The sequence below is a fragment of the Mustelus asterias genome, chromosome 11, assembly GCF_964213995.1.
Source record: "Mustelus asterias chromosome 11, sMusAst1.hap1.1, whole genome shotgun sequence".
Classification (NCBI taxonomy): domain Eukaryota; kingdom Metazoa; phylum Chordata; class Chondrichthyes; order Carcharhiniformes; family Triakidae; genus Mustelus; species Mustelus asterias.
In genome coordinates, this window is record NC_135811.1 from 106,643,850 (window position 1) to 106,659,186 (window position 15,337).

General features: G+C 44.5%; 1 protein-coding gene across 3 annotated transcripts in view; it reads right to left on the reverse strand.

Annotated features, from left to right (window-relative positions):
* The window catches only part of igf2bp1 (insulin-like growth factor 2 mRNA binding protein 1), a 178,111-nt gene continuing 162,774 nt past the window's right edge, over positions 1-15,337 (reverse strand). For 2 of the 3 annotated variants that reach the window (XM_078224214.1, XM_078224213.1), the window contains 6 exons: positions 14,327-14,449; positions 13,640-13,759; positions 11,295-11,369; positions 10,213-10,344; positions 7,760-7,873; positions 1-249 (listed from right to left, as the gene is read on the reverse strand). In XM_078224214.1, the coding sequence (XP_078080340.1) occupies positions 157-249; positions 7,760-7,873; positions 10,213-10,344; positions 11,295-11,369; positions 13,640-13,759; positions 14,327-14,449 (657 nt within the window). In that variant the 3' untranslated portion in view covers positions 1-156. Of the gene's footprint in view, positions 250-7,759; positions 7,874-10,212; positions 10,345-11,294; positions 11,370-13,639; positions 13,760-14,272; positions 14,450-15,337 lie in introns of all 3 variants that reach the window. The other variant, XM_078224212.1, reaches the window with a different exon arrangement.

Here is a 15,337-nt window from a genome sequence, read left to right on the forward strand (position 1 = left end):
TACACCAAATTGTGCCTGTTAATGTAAATTTTATCCAGAAAGTTTACTTAGCCTTCCACAGTTTTAAAGGTGAACAAAATGTTGATCTGAACACAGCCACTCTTTGGCCTTGCATCTGTCTTCATTGTTGGGACGTATCTGGGCATTTTGGTAGCTTCACTTCCTCCGAGGCTGGGACTGGTTGCTTTGTACCTTCTGCTGCTGATGTTTGACTTGAGCCAATATTTCCCTGATCTTTCTCTGTGCTAGCTGTGAGGCAAAGGGACACATCAACTTCATGTTTCAGACACAAGTTGTGGGGAATTAGCAAACACAAACTCTTAGGGCGCGATCTTACTAGCCATTGACGTCACGCTCCCCTTGCAGCCAGGTCGGAGAATTTGGCAGCCAGCCAAATCTCCGTTCACTGCAGTGGGGATGGGAAAATCCCGCCGGCGTGAATGGTGATAACATTCCAGCCTTAATTTGTCAGGTTTTCAGTGCGAGAGAGAGTGTTAAAAAACAATGTGTGCCTGTTAAGTGCAGTGCTTCACATCTAATAGCCCAGTTAATGCATTAATCAACTCATGAAATATTGAGTCCTGAAATTTGGTACGAATACAGATCTCACCACTCGGGAGACATTTAAACCAGGCAGTCAGTTACACTGACCAAAAAACAGGCATCATTTATTTATTTACATTAATATCAATGTCAAAGGTTTGCATTTATTTAAGGCAGAAACTGCGGTTTCCTCACTAGACAATTGGCCTTTTGGTTAAGATCAATTCACAGTAACTTCATTGCAGTGTTAATGTTAACTTGTGACTAATAAATAAACATTTTTAAAAATCAGGTGTAATCCCTGCTCTTATCAGCATTGATCTACTACGTCCCTTTTGCAGGGACTATGAATTGGATTCAATTTGAATTGGTTTTTGGAGCAAGTAAGGGGATGGATTAAGGGATTAAGGACTTGCCCTGTCCAATTGGCACTGGCTTTGTAACCTTGAGAAAGGAATTTTTTAAAAATGCGAGGATATATCTTTTTTTAAAGATATACTGGAGCCAAGATAAAACGGGGTTTAATTGAAGTGAAGTCACTTTGTCAACTGCAAACACTTACATGCCGCAGGCATAGAAAATACTGACCAACTTTCTTATCGTCACGACACGGCTAAAGCAGACTAAGAACTGACAACACAAAATGTCTTGCAAAATAGTGCAGACTTTAACTCTCGTCGTAAGTCTTAATTGAATAATGTGGCAATTATTAAAGAAAAGTTTATTTATTAGTCACAAGTAGGCTCACACTGTAATTAAGTTACTGTGAAATTCCCCTAGTCGGAGTGTGGTGACGAGGGGAATGTGTTAGCTTCAATGCAGCTAACCAGCACGTCTTTTAGAATGTGGGAGGAAACCGGAGCACCCGGAGGAAGCCCACGCAGACATGGGGAGAACGTGCAGACTCCACACAGACAGTAACCCAAGCTGGGAATCAAACCCAGGTCCCTGGTGCTGTGAGGCAGCAGTGCTAACCACTGTGCCACCATGCCATAATTCTTTTAAATGTTAACAATAATAACATTTTAATGTCATTAACGCTGCCACATTGATAGCGAGCAAATCGGGGTTGGATGAACATGTCTGCTGCAGACTATGGCGACTCTATCTTCTTTTCTTGATTCCTCCAGCAAAGGTCCTCCACCCTCTCCCCTGACACTCCTATTGCATTGAGCATAAAACCCTTCTTCCAAATTAGTGGTTGTGCTGATCCGTCCTGTTGGCCTTCAAGAATCTGAGGATTGCTACCTGTGCCACATACCAGTGAGGGTAAGAGTAGGATGCTCGGGCGGCTGAACACGTGGCTGAGGAACTGGTGTAGGGGGCAGCGTTTCAGATTTCTAGATCATTGGGACCTCTTCTGGGGCAGGTGGGACCTGTACAAGAGAGACGGGTTACACCTGAACTACAAGGGGACCAATATACTTGCAGGGAGGCTTGCTAGTGTTATTGGGGAGGGTTTAAACTAGATTTGCAGGGGGATGGGAACCAGAGTGCCAGAGCAGATAGTGGAGCGGGGGTGAAAATAAATGATGTTAATAGTTAATGCAAAATCACAAATAGAAGGGTTGTGTGTGGTGGTAATAATCTTCTGAGGTGTGTCTATTTCAATGCCAGGAGTATTGTGGGGAAGGAAGACGAGCTGAGGGCGTGGATCGACACATGGAATTATGACATTATAGCCATTAGTGAAACTTGACCACAGGAGGGGCAAGACTGGCAGCTCAATGTTCCAGGGTCCCGATGTTTCAGATGTGATAGAGGCAGAGGGATGAAGGCTGGGGGGGTGGCATTGCTCGTCAGGGAAAATGTTACAGCAGTGCTCAGGCAGGACAGATTAGAGGGCTTGTCTACCGAGACCATGTGGGTGGAGCTGAGAAACAGGAAAGGTATGACCACATTAATGGGGTTGTATTATAGACCACCCAATGGTCAGCGAGAATTGGAGGAGCAAATCTGCAGAGAGATAGCAGACAACTGCAAGAAACACAAAGTTGTGATAGTAGGGGATTTTAATTTTCCACATATAGATTGGGACTCCCATACTGTTAAAGGTCTAGACGGGTTAGAGTTTGTAAAATGTGTTCAGGAAAATTTTCTAAATCAATATATAGAGGTACCAACTAGAGATGACGCAATATCAGATCTCCTATTAGGAAACGAGTTAGGACAAGTGACGGAAGTGTGTGCAGGAGAACACTTTGGTTCAAGTGATCATAACGCCATTAGTTTCAACTTGATCATGGATAAAGATAGGTCTGGTTCTCGGGTTGAGGTTCTAAACTGGGAAAAGGCCAAATTTGAAGAAATGAGAAAGGATCTAAAAAGCATGGATTGAGACAGGCTGTTCTCTGGCAAGGATGTGATTGGTAAGTGGGAGGCCTTCAAAGGAGAAATTTTGAGAGTGCAGAGTTTGTATGTTCCTGTCAGGATTAAAGGCAAAGTGAATAAGAATAAGGAACCTTGGTTCTCGAGGGATCTTGGAACTCTGATAAAGAAGAAGAGAGAGATGTGGGACATGTATAGGCAACAGGGAGCAAATAAGATGCTTGAGGAGTATAAAAAGTGCAAGAAACTACTTAAGAAAGAAATCAGGAGGGCTAAAAGAAGACATGAGTTTGCTTTGGCAGACAAGGTGAAGGATAATCCTAAGAGCTTCGACAGGTATATTAAGAGCAAAAGGATAGTAAGGGATAAAATTGGTCCTCTTGAAGATCAGAGTGGTCGGCTATGTATGGAACCAAAAGAAATGGGAGAGATATTAAATGGGTTTTTTGCATCCGTATTTACTAAGGAAACTGGCATGGAGTCTATGGAAATAAGGCAAACAAGTAGGGAGGTCATGGAACCTATACAGATTAAAGGGGAGGAGGTGCTTGCTGTCTTGAGGCAAATCAGAGTAGATAAATCCCCAGGACGGGACAGGGTATTCCCTTGGACCTTGAAGGAGACTAGTGTTGAAATTGCAGGGGCCCTGGCAGATATATTTAAAATGTCAGTATCCATGGGTGAGGTGCCGGATGATTGGAGGATAGCTCATGTTGTTCCGTTGTTTAAAAAAGGCTCAAAAAATAATGCGGGAAATTATAGGCCGGTAAGTTTGACGTCAGTAGTAGGTAAATTATTGGAAGGAGTACTAAGAGATAGAATCTACAAATATTTGGATAAGACAGGGACTTATTAGGGAGAGTCAACATGGCTTTGTGCGTGGTCGGTCATGTTTAACCAATCTATTAGAGTTTTTCGAGGAGGTTACCAGGTAAGTGGATGAAGGGAAGGCAGTGGATGTTGTCTACATGGACTTCAGTAAGGCCTTTGACAAGGTCCCGCATGGGAGGTTAGTCAGGAAGGTTCAGTCGCTAGGTATACATGGAGAGGTAGTAAATTGGATTAGACATTGGCTCAATGGAAGAAGTCAGAGAGTGGTAGTGGAGGATTGCTTCTCTGAGTGGAGGCCTGTGACTAGTGGTGTGCCACAAGGATCAGTGCTGGGTGCATTGTTGTTTGTCATCTATATCAATGATCTGGATGATAATGTGGTAAATTGGATCAGCAAGTTTGCTGATGATACAAAGATTGGAGGTGTAGTGGACAGTGAGGAAGGTTTTCAAAGCTTGCAAAGGGATTTGGACCAACTAGAAAATTGGGCTGAAAAATGGCAGATGGAGTTTAATGCAGACAAGTGTGAGGTATTGCACTTTGGAAGGTCAAACCAAGGTAGAACATACAAGGTAAATGGTAGGACACTGAAGAGTGCAGTAGAACAGAGGGATATGGGAATACAGATACATAATTCCCTAAAAGTGGTGTCACAGGTAGATAGGGTCGTAAAGAGTGCTTTTGGGACATTGGCCATTATAAATCAAAGTATTGAATATAAGAGTTGGAATGTTATGATGATATTGTATAAGATGTTGGTGAGGCCGAATTTGGAGTATTGTGTGCAGTTTTGGTCACCTAATTACAGGAAGGATATTAATAAGGTTGAAAGAGTGCAGAGAAGGTTTACAAGGATGTTGCTGGGACTTGAGAAACTGAGTTACAGAGAAAGGTTGAATAGGTTAGGACTTTATTCCCTGGAGCGTAGAAGAATGAGGGGAGATTTGATAGAGGTGTATAAAATTATGATGGGTATAGATAGAGTGAATGTAGGCAGGCTTTTCCCACAGAGGCTAGGGGAGAAAAAAACTAGAGGACATGGGTTAAGGGTGAAGGGGGAAAAGTTTAAAGGGAATATTAGGGGGAGCTTCTTCACACAGAGAGTGGTGGGAGTGAGGAATGAGCTGCCAGATGAAGTGGTGAATGCGGGCTCACTTTTAACATTTAAGAAAAACTTGGACAGGTACATGGATAAGAGGGGTGTAGAGGGATATGGTCCAGGTGCAGGTCAGTGGGACTAGGCAGAAAAATGGTTCGGCACAGCCAAGAAGGGCCAAAAGGCCTGTTTCTGTGCTGCAATGTTCTATGGTTCTAAGAATGTGACGGACCACCCAATTGGTCCTCTTGAGGAGAAACTGTTGAGGTTCATCTCCTTACTTTCCATCATTAACATTGCACAAAATGGGCATTGAGATTGTCATTATCTTTCTGAGCATTAATTCCGCTGCATTCCACACCGCCCAGAAGACAATGAAACCACTAGCTTCAGGATCCTAATTCAAACTGTGCTCCAGCTCCAATAGGGTCTCTGATCTCAAACATTAACTCTGCTTTTCTCTCCACAGATGCTGCCTGACCTGCTGAGTATTTCCAGCGGTTTCTGTTTTCACTTCAGATTTTCAGCTTTTGTAACGTCTGGGAACGAAACTGGCTCGTTCTTTCAGAGAGCCTGGAAGTCAAATGGCTTCCTTTCTGTCCAATAAGAGAGAATGATTCTATCTTGCTCAAAGCCCAAAAATGCCCTTTTACTTTCATTGATGAAACACGTTAAGATTTTTGGGATAAAGATTCATTCTAATGAAAAGAAATTCACGAGTAAATTTGCTATTGCTGTGTTTTGTGTTACTTCCCATGACCAATAACTCCTGAATGAACTTAAAGGTTTTGCACTGACCAGGAAAATAACCAGAGTCTAACTGAGAATCCAGCTGTGAGAATGGGACTGAAAGAAAACCCCCGAAAGATTTCTCCAAATTCCATGTTTCTAGTATTTTTAAATGTTATTTCATTATTTCACTGACTTGTTATTTTCTCCTATTTTATCTGGGAGATATTTGTTCTCTGAGCACAGAGTGGGGAGGAGAGTGCAGCCCAATCAACATTCTTTAAAGTAAAGTTTATTTATTAGTCACAAGTAAGGCTTACATTAACACTGCAATGAAGTTACTGTGAAATTCCCCTAGTTGCCTGTTTGGGTCAAAGCACCTAACCAGCACGTCTTTCAGAATGTGGGAGGAAATCAGAGCACCCGGAGGAAACCCACGCAGACACGGGGAGAACGTGCAAACTCCACACAGACAGTGACCCAAGCCGGGAATCGAACACGGGTCCCTGGCGCTGTGAAGCAGCAGTGCTAACCACTGTGCCAGCAGGATCCTTTACAGCTCATGACCATTGCTGCCTGATTGTGCTCTGCGTCATGGCATAATAGGAGAGCAATGGGGGTAAGTCGGGAGAAGCAATGTCCTGCCAAAAGGAACTTGCGATGAACCTTTATAAAATCCTGGTTCGGCTGCAACAGGAATATGGGGCGGGATTTTCCGGCTTCCTTGCCACAAGATCTTGCCCGAGGTCAATGGGCCTTTGCGTGCTTTGTGTCCCGCCCGCTACAATTCCCGTGGTGGGCAGAACAGTAAAAATCAGCCCATTATGTTCAGTTCTGGGTCCCACACTTTAAGAAGGATGGTAGGCATTAGAGAGAATTTGCGAAAAAGATTCACAAGAATGGTCCCAGGGATGAGGAACTTTGGTTCTATGAACAGATTTTGTTTTTTATTCATTCGTGGGGCTTGGGCGTCGCTGGCTGGCCAGCATTTATTGCCCATCCCTAGTTGCCCTTGGAGGGCAGTTGAGAGTCAACCTCATTACTGTGGCTTTGGAATCACATGTAGGCCAGACCGGGTAAGGACGGCAGATTTCCTTCCCTAAAGGATATTAGTGAACCTGTTCACTCAAGTGGATAGAGCCGTGAAGAAGGCCTATAGTGTGTTGGCGTTCATTAACAGGGGGTTTGAGTTTAAGAGCCGTGGGGTTATGCTGCAACTGTACAGGACCTTGGTGAGACCACATTTGGAATATTGTGTGCAGTTCTGGTCACCTCACTACAAGAAGGATGTGGAGACACTGGAAAGAGTGCAAAGGAGATTTACCAGGATGCTGCCTGGTTTGGAGGGTAGGTCTTATGAGGAAAGGTTGAGGGAACTTGGGCTTTTCTCTTTGGAGCGGAGGAGGTTGAGAGGAGACTTGATAGAGGTTTATAAGATGATGAGTGGGATAGATAGAGTGAACGTTCAAAGACTATTTCCTCGGTTGAATGGAGCGGTAACTAGGGGGCATAACTATAGGGTTCATGGTGGGAGATATAGGAAGGATGTCCGAGGTAGGTTTTTTACTCAGAGAGTGGTTGGGGTGTGGAATGGACTGCCTGCAGGGATAGTGGAGTCAGAAACTTTAGGAACATTTAAGAAGCTATTTGATAGTCACATGGAGTACTTCGGGATGATAGGGAGGAAATAGCTTGATCTGGGTTTCAGACAAAGCTCGGCACAACATTGTGGGCCAAAGGGCCTGTTCTGTGCTGTACTGTTCTATGTTCTATGTTCTAACCAGATGGGTTTTAGAGAATTTTAGTCTGTTCTCAGAGAAGAGACAATTAAGAGGAGATTTCATTGAGGTTTTCAAGATAATGAAGCGCCTGGACAGAGCAAATAGGGAGTAACTGTTCCCATTGGCTGAAGGGTGGAAAACCAGAGGTGACCGGTTTAAGGTGATTGGCAAATGAAGCAATGGCAACATGAGGTCAAACCTTTTTATACAGATATGGCTAGGCTCTGGAATGATCTAACTGAGAATGTGGAGGAGGTAGATTCAACTGAGACCTTCAACAGAGAATTAGATAATTAACTATGGGGGAAAAGACGGAGAGTGGGACTTGGTAAGTTGCTCTCCCAGATAGCAGCATGGACGCAATAGGCTGCATGGCCTGCTTCTGCGCTGTAACTATTCTATGATTCGAATAACCTAGTGGTTCACTGGAGGCAGCTGAACGTGTGCCTACCTGGCTGGCGTAAAAATGACCAATGATCTTGACCACAACTTGGTCATTCTCATCTGGGACCTGGTCTCGAGGCACCACTACCTCCGCACTGGACAGATTCTGCAGCTCATTCACCTACAGCGAGAAACCACAGAGATGGAGTTAGGAACAAGAGTACAATACTGAGTTCCCAACAATCAGAGTAAGAGTGACTAGCTAAGTATTATTGCACCAATGTAAACATACATAATGAAGACCAAGAGCAGCAACAGGATTGACTAACACCATCCTGTATTTATGTAGCACCTTTAAAGTAATAAAACAGCCCACGGCATCTTTGATACCAAAATTTAACACTGAGCAAGAGAAGGAGATATGAGGACAGTTGAATGTTCAAGTGAGATGGAGGGGCAGTGGCTTAGGGAGGAAATTCTGGAGCTTGGAGCTGAAGGCACGGCCACACAATTAAAATCGGGCTTGCTCAAGAGACAAGAATTAGAGGAAGGCAAATATCTTTGAAGGCTGTAGAGCAGGAGGAGACAGGGGGCAAGGCTACAAAGGCGTTTGAAAAAGAAGGATGAGGATTTTAAAAACCAAGGTGTTGCTTAACTAACTAGATCCAATGTGGGTCAGTGAGCACTGGAGTGATGGGATTTGCTGCCAGTTAGAACATGGGCAGCAGAATGAAGAGTAAAACCTTTTCTATAACGTGTTTTGATTTCAACCTCAAGAAAATAGGATCATAGGACTTAGAAACAAGAGTAGGCCAATCGCCTGTTCTGATTGTGGTCTCAGCTCCATTTTCCTGTGTCTGTATCTAACTCAGCCTTGAATAAGTTCAATGACCCAGCCTCTTTCTGGGGAAGAGAATTCCACAGATTAACAATACTCTTGAGAGAAAAATAATTCTCTTCATCTTAAAAGACTGTGTCCTCTCATTTTAGATTGGCCCACAAGTAGAAACATCCTTCCGGTATCAAATCCCCCCAGGATATTATGCTTTCAATAAAATCACCTCTCGTTCCTCCAAACTCCAATGGGTATCAGCCTAACTTGTTCAACTTTCAGAAGATGAGCCCTTCATCCCAAGAATGAGTCAAGTGAACTTTCTCAGATTTCTTTACATTACCTTCATCAACAAACATCCCCACTACTACCATTATGATTGGAAGGTCAATGATGAGGCAGCTGAAGATGGTTGGGTCTGGGACACTGTGAGGAACTCCTGCAGGGATGTCCTGGAGCTGAGCTGATTGACTTCCAACCAGCATAATTGTCATAGCTAGCATAAAGGCAGGCCCTGACTGCTCATTCAGATCAATGTGAAACACACCCTGTCTGCTTAATCATTTGAGACGTTTAACGCAAGCCCTGACTACCTATTCAGATGGGATGTTAAACGCAGGCCTTGACTGCTTATTCAGGTGGATGCAAAACGCAGATCTTGACTGCTTAATCAGATGAGATGTTAAATGCAGTCCCTGTTGCTTATGCAGGTGGATGTTAAATGCAGGCTCCGTCTGTCTATTTTGGTGGATGTGAAAGGTTTCCGTTATGAAGAGGTGCAGTTCCCTGGTGAACATTCAACAGTGAAACCATTTTTCTCATTGGCTGCTTGTGGGATAGTGCTATGCACAGATTGGCTGCTTCATTTGCCTCCATAGCAACAATGGCTGCATTTCCAATGCATCTCATCAGTGGTGCAATGTTCTAGGACACCTTGAGGACATGGAAGACTCTTTCTGAAAGCCAGATTCCACCCCCCCGGCCCCACTTCATCCTCTGAACTAATTCCACCTCCCCTGCCTAGTGTCCATCTTCTTTTGTCTTTGGATGGCTCCAAGTTTGTTGTGAAGGGTTTTATTGCAACTACGTGTGGCTGCTGTGTTGGAAGTGCGAATTTGAGTGAGCTTTGTACCTGTGTTCTATATGGGTCTATACTTGAAGAATGAGCGGTGATCTCAATGAAACATATTGGATGCTTTAGAAGCACGGCAGGATGGATGCTCAGAGGATATTTCTCTTGGCTGGGGAATCTAAAACACAGGTTCAGTCTCAGAATAAGGAATCAGCCATTCAGAACTGAGAGGAAAACTGTCTTCACCCAGCAGGTTGTGAATCTTTGTAGTTCTCTCTGTGGTTGCTCAGTCATTGAGTCCATTTAGGACAGAGATTGATAGATTTTTAGATGCAAAGGGAATGCAGGGGTAGGGTGACAGTGAAGGAAAGAAGGTGAAACTCAGGCAGGTGTTCATCCATGATATTATTGAATGGCGGAGCAGGTTCAAAGGGCCGAATGGCCTCCTCCTGCTCTAATATCCCATGTTTCCATGTTCCTCTTGAGTTGACACTGAACTGACCCATTCTAAGAGTCATGTTGCACAGGAGGCTGAGTTTCTACATGCCCTGACATTATTCCCTCTGTCAATAACCAGAACTCCAAAACCTACGAACCAGTAATTACCGGCACTTACAGTTTTCCCTCCTTTGCCTATCACTCTGCCAGCTGCCGAAGCAGCTACTTTAATGTGCGTCTCAAGTTTGACTTCTTCCTTGGGTCCAAAGAAGTTTTCCTCTTTGAGTTTCCCATGGATCCGGCCCTGGACCTTTGGGGGAAAAGCGAAGAGAAGAAACGTCATTCAAATGATGCTTTCTGCGTCTTCCCCCCAGCTCTCCTGCTGCTGACTGAAGCCAGTGGAAAATTCCAGTAACTCGCAATTTAATCCCAATTTAAACACACTGCTGTCCTGGTGCAACTTCCTTTTGGAATTATTACTGCAACAGAGATCGGGGAGGGAGAGGGTGGCGGGAGAGATGGAGGAAAGAGGAAGAGGGAAAAGAGAGGGAGAAAGAAAGTGTGAGGGAGAGAGAGAGAGGGCCGAGAAGGAGAGATGGAGAGGGGGATGGAAAAAGGGACTAAAAGGATGAAAGAGAGTGGGAAAGAGAAGAGAAAGAGAGAGGGAAGAGAGAAAAGAGAAAGCGACTGGGAGAGAGGAGAAGGAAAAGGAGAAAGGGAGGTAAAGAGTAAGGAATGGAGAGAGAGAGAGAGATATGTTCCCAGTGGATGGGATTGGACAGGAAGAGGGGGTAAAAAGGAAATATGTTAATCCCAAACCCCAGGATGTTTGCTTTATAATCATAACCAGAGGAAGCCATTCAGCCCATCAAAGCTGTGCTGACCCTCTGAGAGAGCTATCCAATTCACCTTACTGCCTTGGTTTACCCCAATACGCTGCTAAAAATGTTACATTTGAAATATTTTCCCACCTTCCTTTAAGAGCTACTCTAGAATCTTCCTCTATCTTTGTTTCTAACTGAGTTTTCAATGTCCTGAAAAACCACAGTGTCAAAATTATAAATGTCTCCTAACCTTTACTGACTGCTCAGGGTGGGACTAGTTACAATTACAGATTCTAAGCGCAGTGTAAGATGGTGAAATGATATTGATATTTTCAGCAGCGATGGGATATTGGCAGCAGCCACAAATTAAGTTGATGTTTCTGGAGAAATAATCTTCCATCTCTCTCTCTCTCTATTGTTAAGTTGCCCTTTTTACCTTAAATTGAGCCTCTGGTAGTCCTGTAATGATTACCATGCGCTGTTTGGTATCTGGACTCTCTGCTGGAGCAATCTGTGGGGAAAGAAGTTCAGATGTTGCACCCGACGTGATGCTCAGAGAATTCTGTGGCAATAATAACAACTTGTATGGAGACAGCACCTTTCACAGATGCTAAACATTGCAAGGCACTCACAGGAATGTTACCAGCCAAAATGTGACACCAGTTGTACATAAGGAGATATTAGAACAAGTGACCAAAGACTTGGTCAAAGGTGTAACTTTTAAGGATGATCTCAAAGGAAGACACAGTAAGAAGTTTAACAACACCAGGTTAAAGTCCAACAGGTTTATTTGGTAGCAAAAGCCACACAAGCTTTCGAAGCTCTAAGCCCCTTCTTCAGGTGAGTGGGAATTCTGTTCACAAACAGAGTTTATAAAGACACAGACTCAATTTACATGAATAATGGTTGGAATGCGAATACTTACAACTAATCAAGTCTTTAAGAAACAAAACAATGGGAGTGGAGAGAGCATCAAGACAGGCTAAAAAGATGTGTATTGTCTCCAGACAAGACAGCCAGTGAAACTCTGCAGGTCCACGCAACTGTGGGCGTTACAAATAGTGTGACAACTCAAAGGAAGAGACAGAGGTGGAGAGATTTATGGAGAATATTCCAGAACATGGGTTTAGACAGCTGAAAACACAGCCACCAATGGTGGAGCGGGGACATGCAAGAAGCCAGAACTTGCGAAACAGAGAGATCTCGGCATGTTGTGGTGCTGGAGGAGGTTACAGAGATTGGGAGCAGTGAGGCCACAGAGGGATTTGAATACAAGGATGGAATTTTTAAAACCAAGGTGATGCCCATGTAGATTACTGACACAGGGAGGGATGGATGAACAGGACTTCGTGCGAGTTAGGTTATGGATGGCAGCATTTCGGAATGAAGGGCACCAAGGAGGGAGGCCAGCCAGGAGATCATTGGAATAATCAAGTCATTAACCATGGCTTGGCTAATGCCTTCCTCTTTAAAGGGTTCCTCATCCAATTGAAGCTATTTGACCATGGGAAACAGCTCCAACCAGCACCGTAGCACAATAATCCTCTGTGTCTCTTTCTCTCTCCCTTTCTAGTTGGCACTGAGTGCTCCTGGAGTACAGATGAGGGCTTGCAACTTTTTCACTAAAGGGGTCAATATTACAGTGAAATATCCGTGCAGGAGTTTTCTCCAGGACATTTCCTGAAGCATAATTGGGAACTGGAATCCCAGCTGAGTTCTCTTTTCACCCAGTTGAAGCCCAAAGCAGAGTGGAGTGGGGAGAGGTGGGGTGGAGTGGGGTGGGGTGGGGAGAGGTGGGGTGGGGAGGGGTGGTGGGGTGGGTGGGAGGAGGGATGGGGTGGGGTGGTGGCACAGTCAGGCTAATATCTGTTCCCTGACTGCATCTTGACTCAGGATAGGCCTGTGATGAACCAGGGGCCTATCAGATTAGCACTGGTGAGCTGTATTTACTCAGCAAGCATCAGGCAGAGCCCAGGGCATGATATCTTCTCTGGAAACACTGGGCAGGATGTGGCTGTGGGTCCCAGTGTGACGATGAGCTGGGGGTCACCAGGCCGCACTTGCAGACAGCAGCTCAGTAATTTTACCAGAGGCAGCCTCCTAATTAACACCGCTGATCCAATCAGAAGGCTAAAGCTGGCAGCTCAGAAGCCTCAGCGTCAGGTGAAGCGGGCATTGCTGAGGCAGGTCAGGGATCAAAGGGGCATCTTAAAACAGAGGCTCCCTCAGACAGGAAGGTTAGGGGATACCAAGCAGCCTCAAACCCGGGGTGAGGGAAGCATGATGCTGCCAGGGTTGTTGGGTTCACTAACATCCCTGAGGGACAGCAATCTGGATACAGTTACCAAGTCTGGTTGGATGTCCTCCTGAAGGTTTTAACACATGATCTGCAGGCACCTGGCCCAGCCTCCCCCTTTCCTTTAATATTTTTATAATTAATAAACGGAAGTGGTCAAAGAATTTGAAATGACCATTTCAGAGCTTGTTGCTAACAACACTGGCCGGGAGATTCATTCTTGGAGAGTTGGCAACTGTAAATCTGACCCACATGTAACTCTGCCCATGCCATCTCATTGAGATGATGTGGAGATGCCGGCGTTGGACTGGGGTAAACACAGTAAGAAGTTTAACAACACCCTGTTGGACTTTAACCTGGTGTTGTTAATCTAATTGAGACCCAGTGGCCAAACAAGATGCTGTGTTATATATTAAAACAAAGCCTTTGAGATAAGAAGGCTCATCATCATCTTAGAGCAAATTAAGAAAAACAAATACTCTCACCTTGATAGAAGCCTCCGCACATCGAGAGAGCTGCTTGATATGTTGCCCTTTCTTTCCGATAATGGCTCCCACAGCTTGGGCAGGGATGAAGACGTGGACCGTCTCAGGGTCTGAGGTTTGCTGCAGAAATCAAACTCATCATCATCCATGGCCGGTGCTCAGCGCCATCATTCATGCCCTTAAATAATTCCCCACAGGCTAAAACTGAACAAGAAAATCCCAACCAGGCCAAGGACATAGCCTCTGATTTACAGCTCCACTATCCAACGCAGGGAGGCAGTGACAGGGGGCTCATTCTGACGTTGGATGATATTGACGCAGAATATCAATATTTGTGTCAATATCATCCAATTGGTTTCTCCAGATATTAATTTCCATTCAGTTAAAAGGAATTAAAATTGAGAAGATTGTTACTTTTACAATATTGCCATGCTCCCATCTTCAAAATGACTCCAGCTTAAAATGGAATGATTGAGCACAGAAGGAGCCTCGGTGTCTGTGCTGGCTCTGTGCAAGTTCCACCTGCTCTTTCCCCTGTAGCATTGCAAGCATTTCCTTTTAAATTAGAGGTCCAATTCTCTTTGTGGTGGGTTTTGTATTTCCACCCGATTTCGTATCGATCGAAGGCCTCACTCCTAACCTTGCCCCAATGTGGGCAAATATGAAAATTCCCATTGACTGACTCACCATGTAGGGACCGTAAGGTGTTGCTGGTGCCACCCCTACAGGGTGAGGGGGAACGGTGGACGAGGAAGGTGGGAACAAGCCCAAAGCGTTCAGGTTCAGGCCAGGAATCAAATTTGCCTGGAGCTGGGAAAAGAACAGTTTCAATGAATTAGTACGGAGAACTGTGACACCTGGCCAGGTATGTTTATAGAGAGACAGGACTGTTACACCTGGGCAGATACATTTACAGAGATACAGGACTGTTACACCTGGGCAGATACATTTACAGAGATACAGGACTGTTACACCTGGGCAGATATATTCATATACAAGAGTGTTAGATCTGGGCGGATACATTTATATACAAGAGTGTTAGATCTGGGCAGGGATCTTTATAGAGATACAGGACTGTTCCATCTGCGTTTACATGTGGAGAACTGTTGATTTTAACCAAGGCAACTTGTGACTGAAGAAGTTCCAACATGGGAATCTCCAACTGTCCCTCCATTGCTGACCCTGTTTCTGCTCTGCTGGGGCAACAATAAATGTTGTTGAATTAAAATACATTTCAGTCACCCATCTGTGAAACATTGTGAAGATTTTACTGGGCTGTGACTGCAATAATGGGGCAGCATGTCAGGCTGTCTGTCCACCGAACCACTCCAAAACGTGGCCTTAACTAAAGGCGGTGAGAATCGATGTGGAAGCTGTGGTAAATTCTCAATCCGGCACTGGTGTGTTTTGGATTTCCTGAGGCTTTGGATTTTGTTCAGTTATTGGGAGCTGGGGTTTCACTCAGGATTTAGCAAGGTCAATCACAAAGGTTTCATTTTGTTTGTGGCCACTTTTCAAACAAATGGCTTGGTTTTATTAAAAAGAGCAAAAAAAAAGCAGTAACAAGGGAGAGAGGAAGAAAATGCCAAGAAGAGGGGGAAACAGGAAAGAGGACAGAGACAGAGGGGAGAGATAGAAAGGACATAGGATAGTTGGAAGAGAAAGGGAGAAAAGAGCAAGGAGACAGTAACAGAGAGG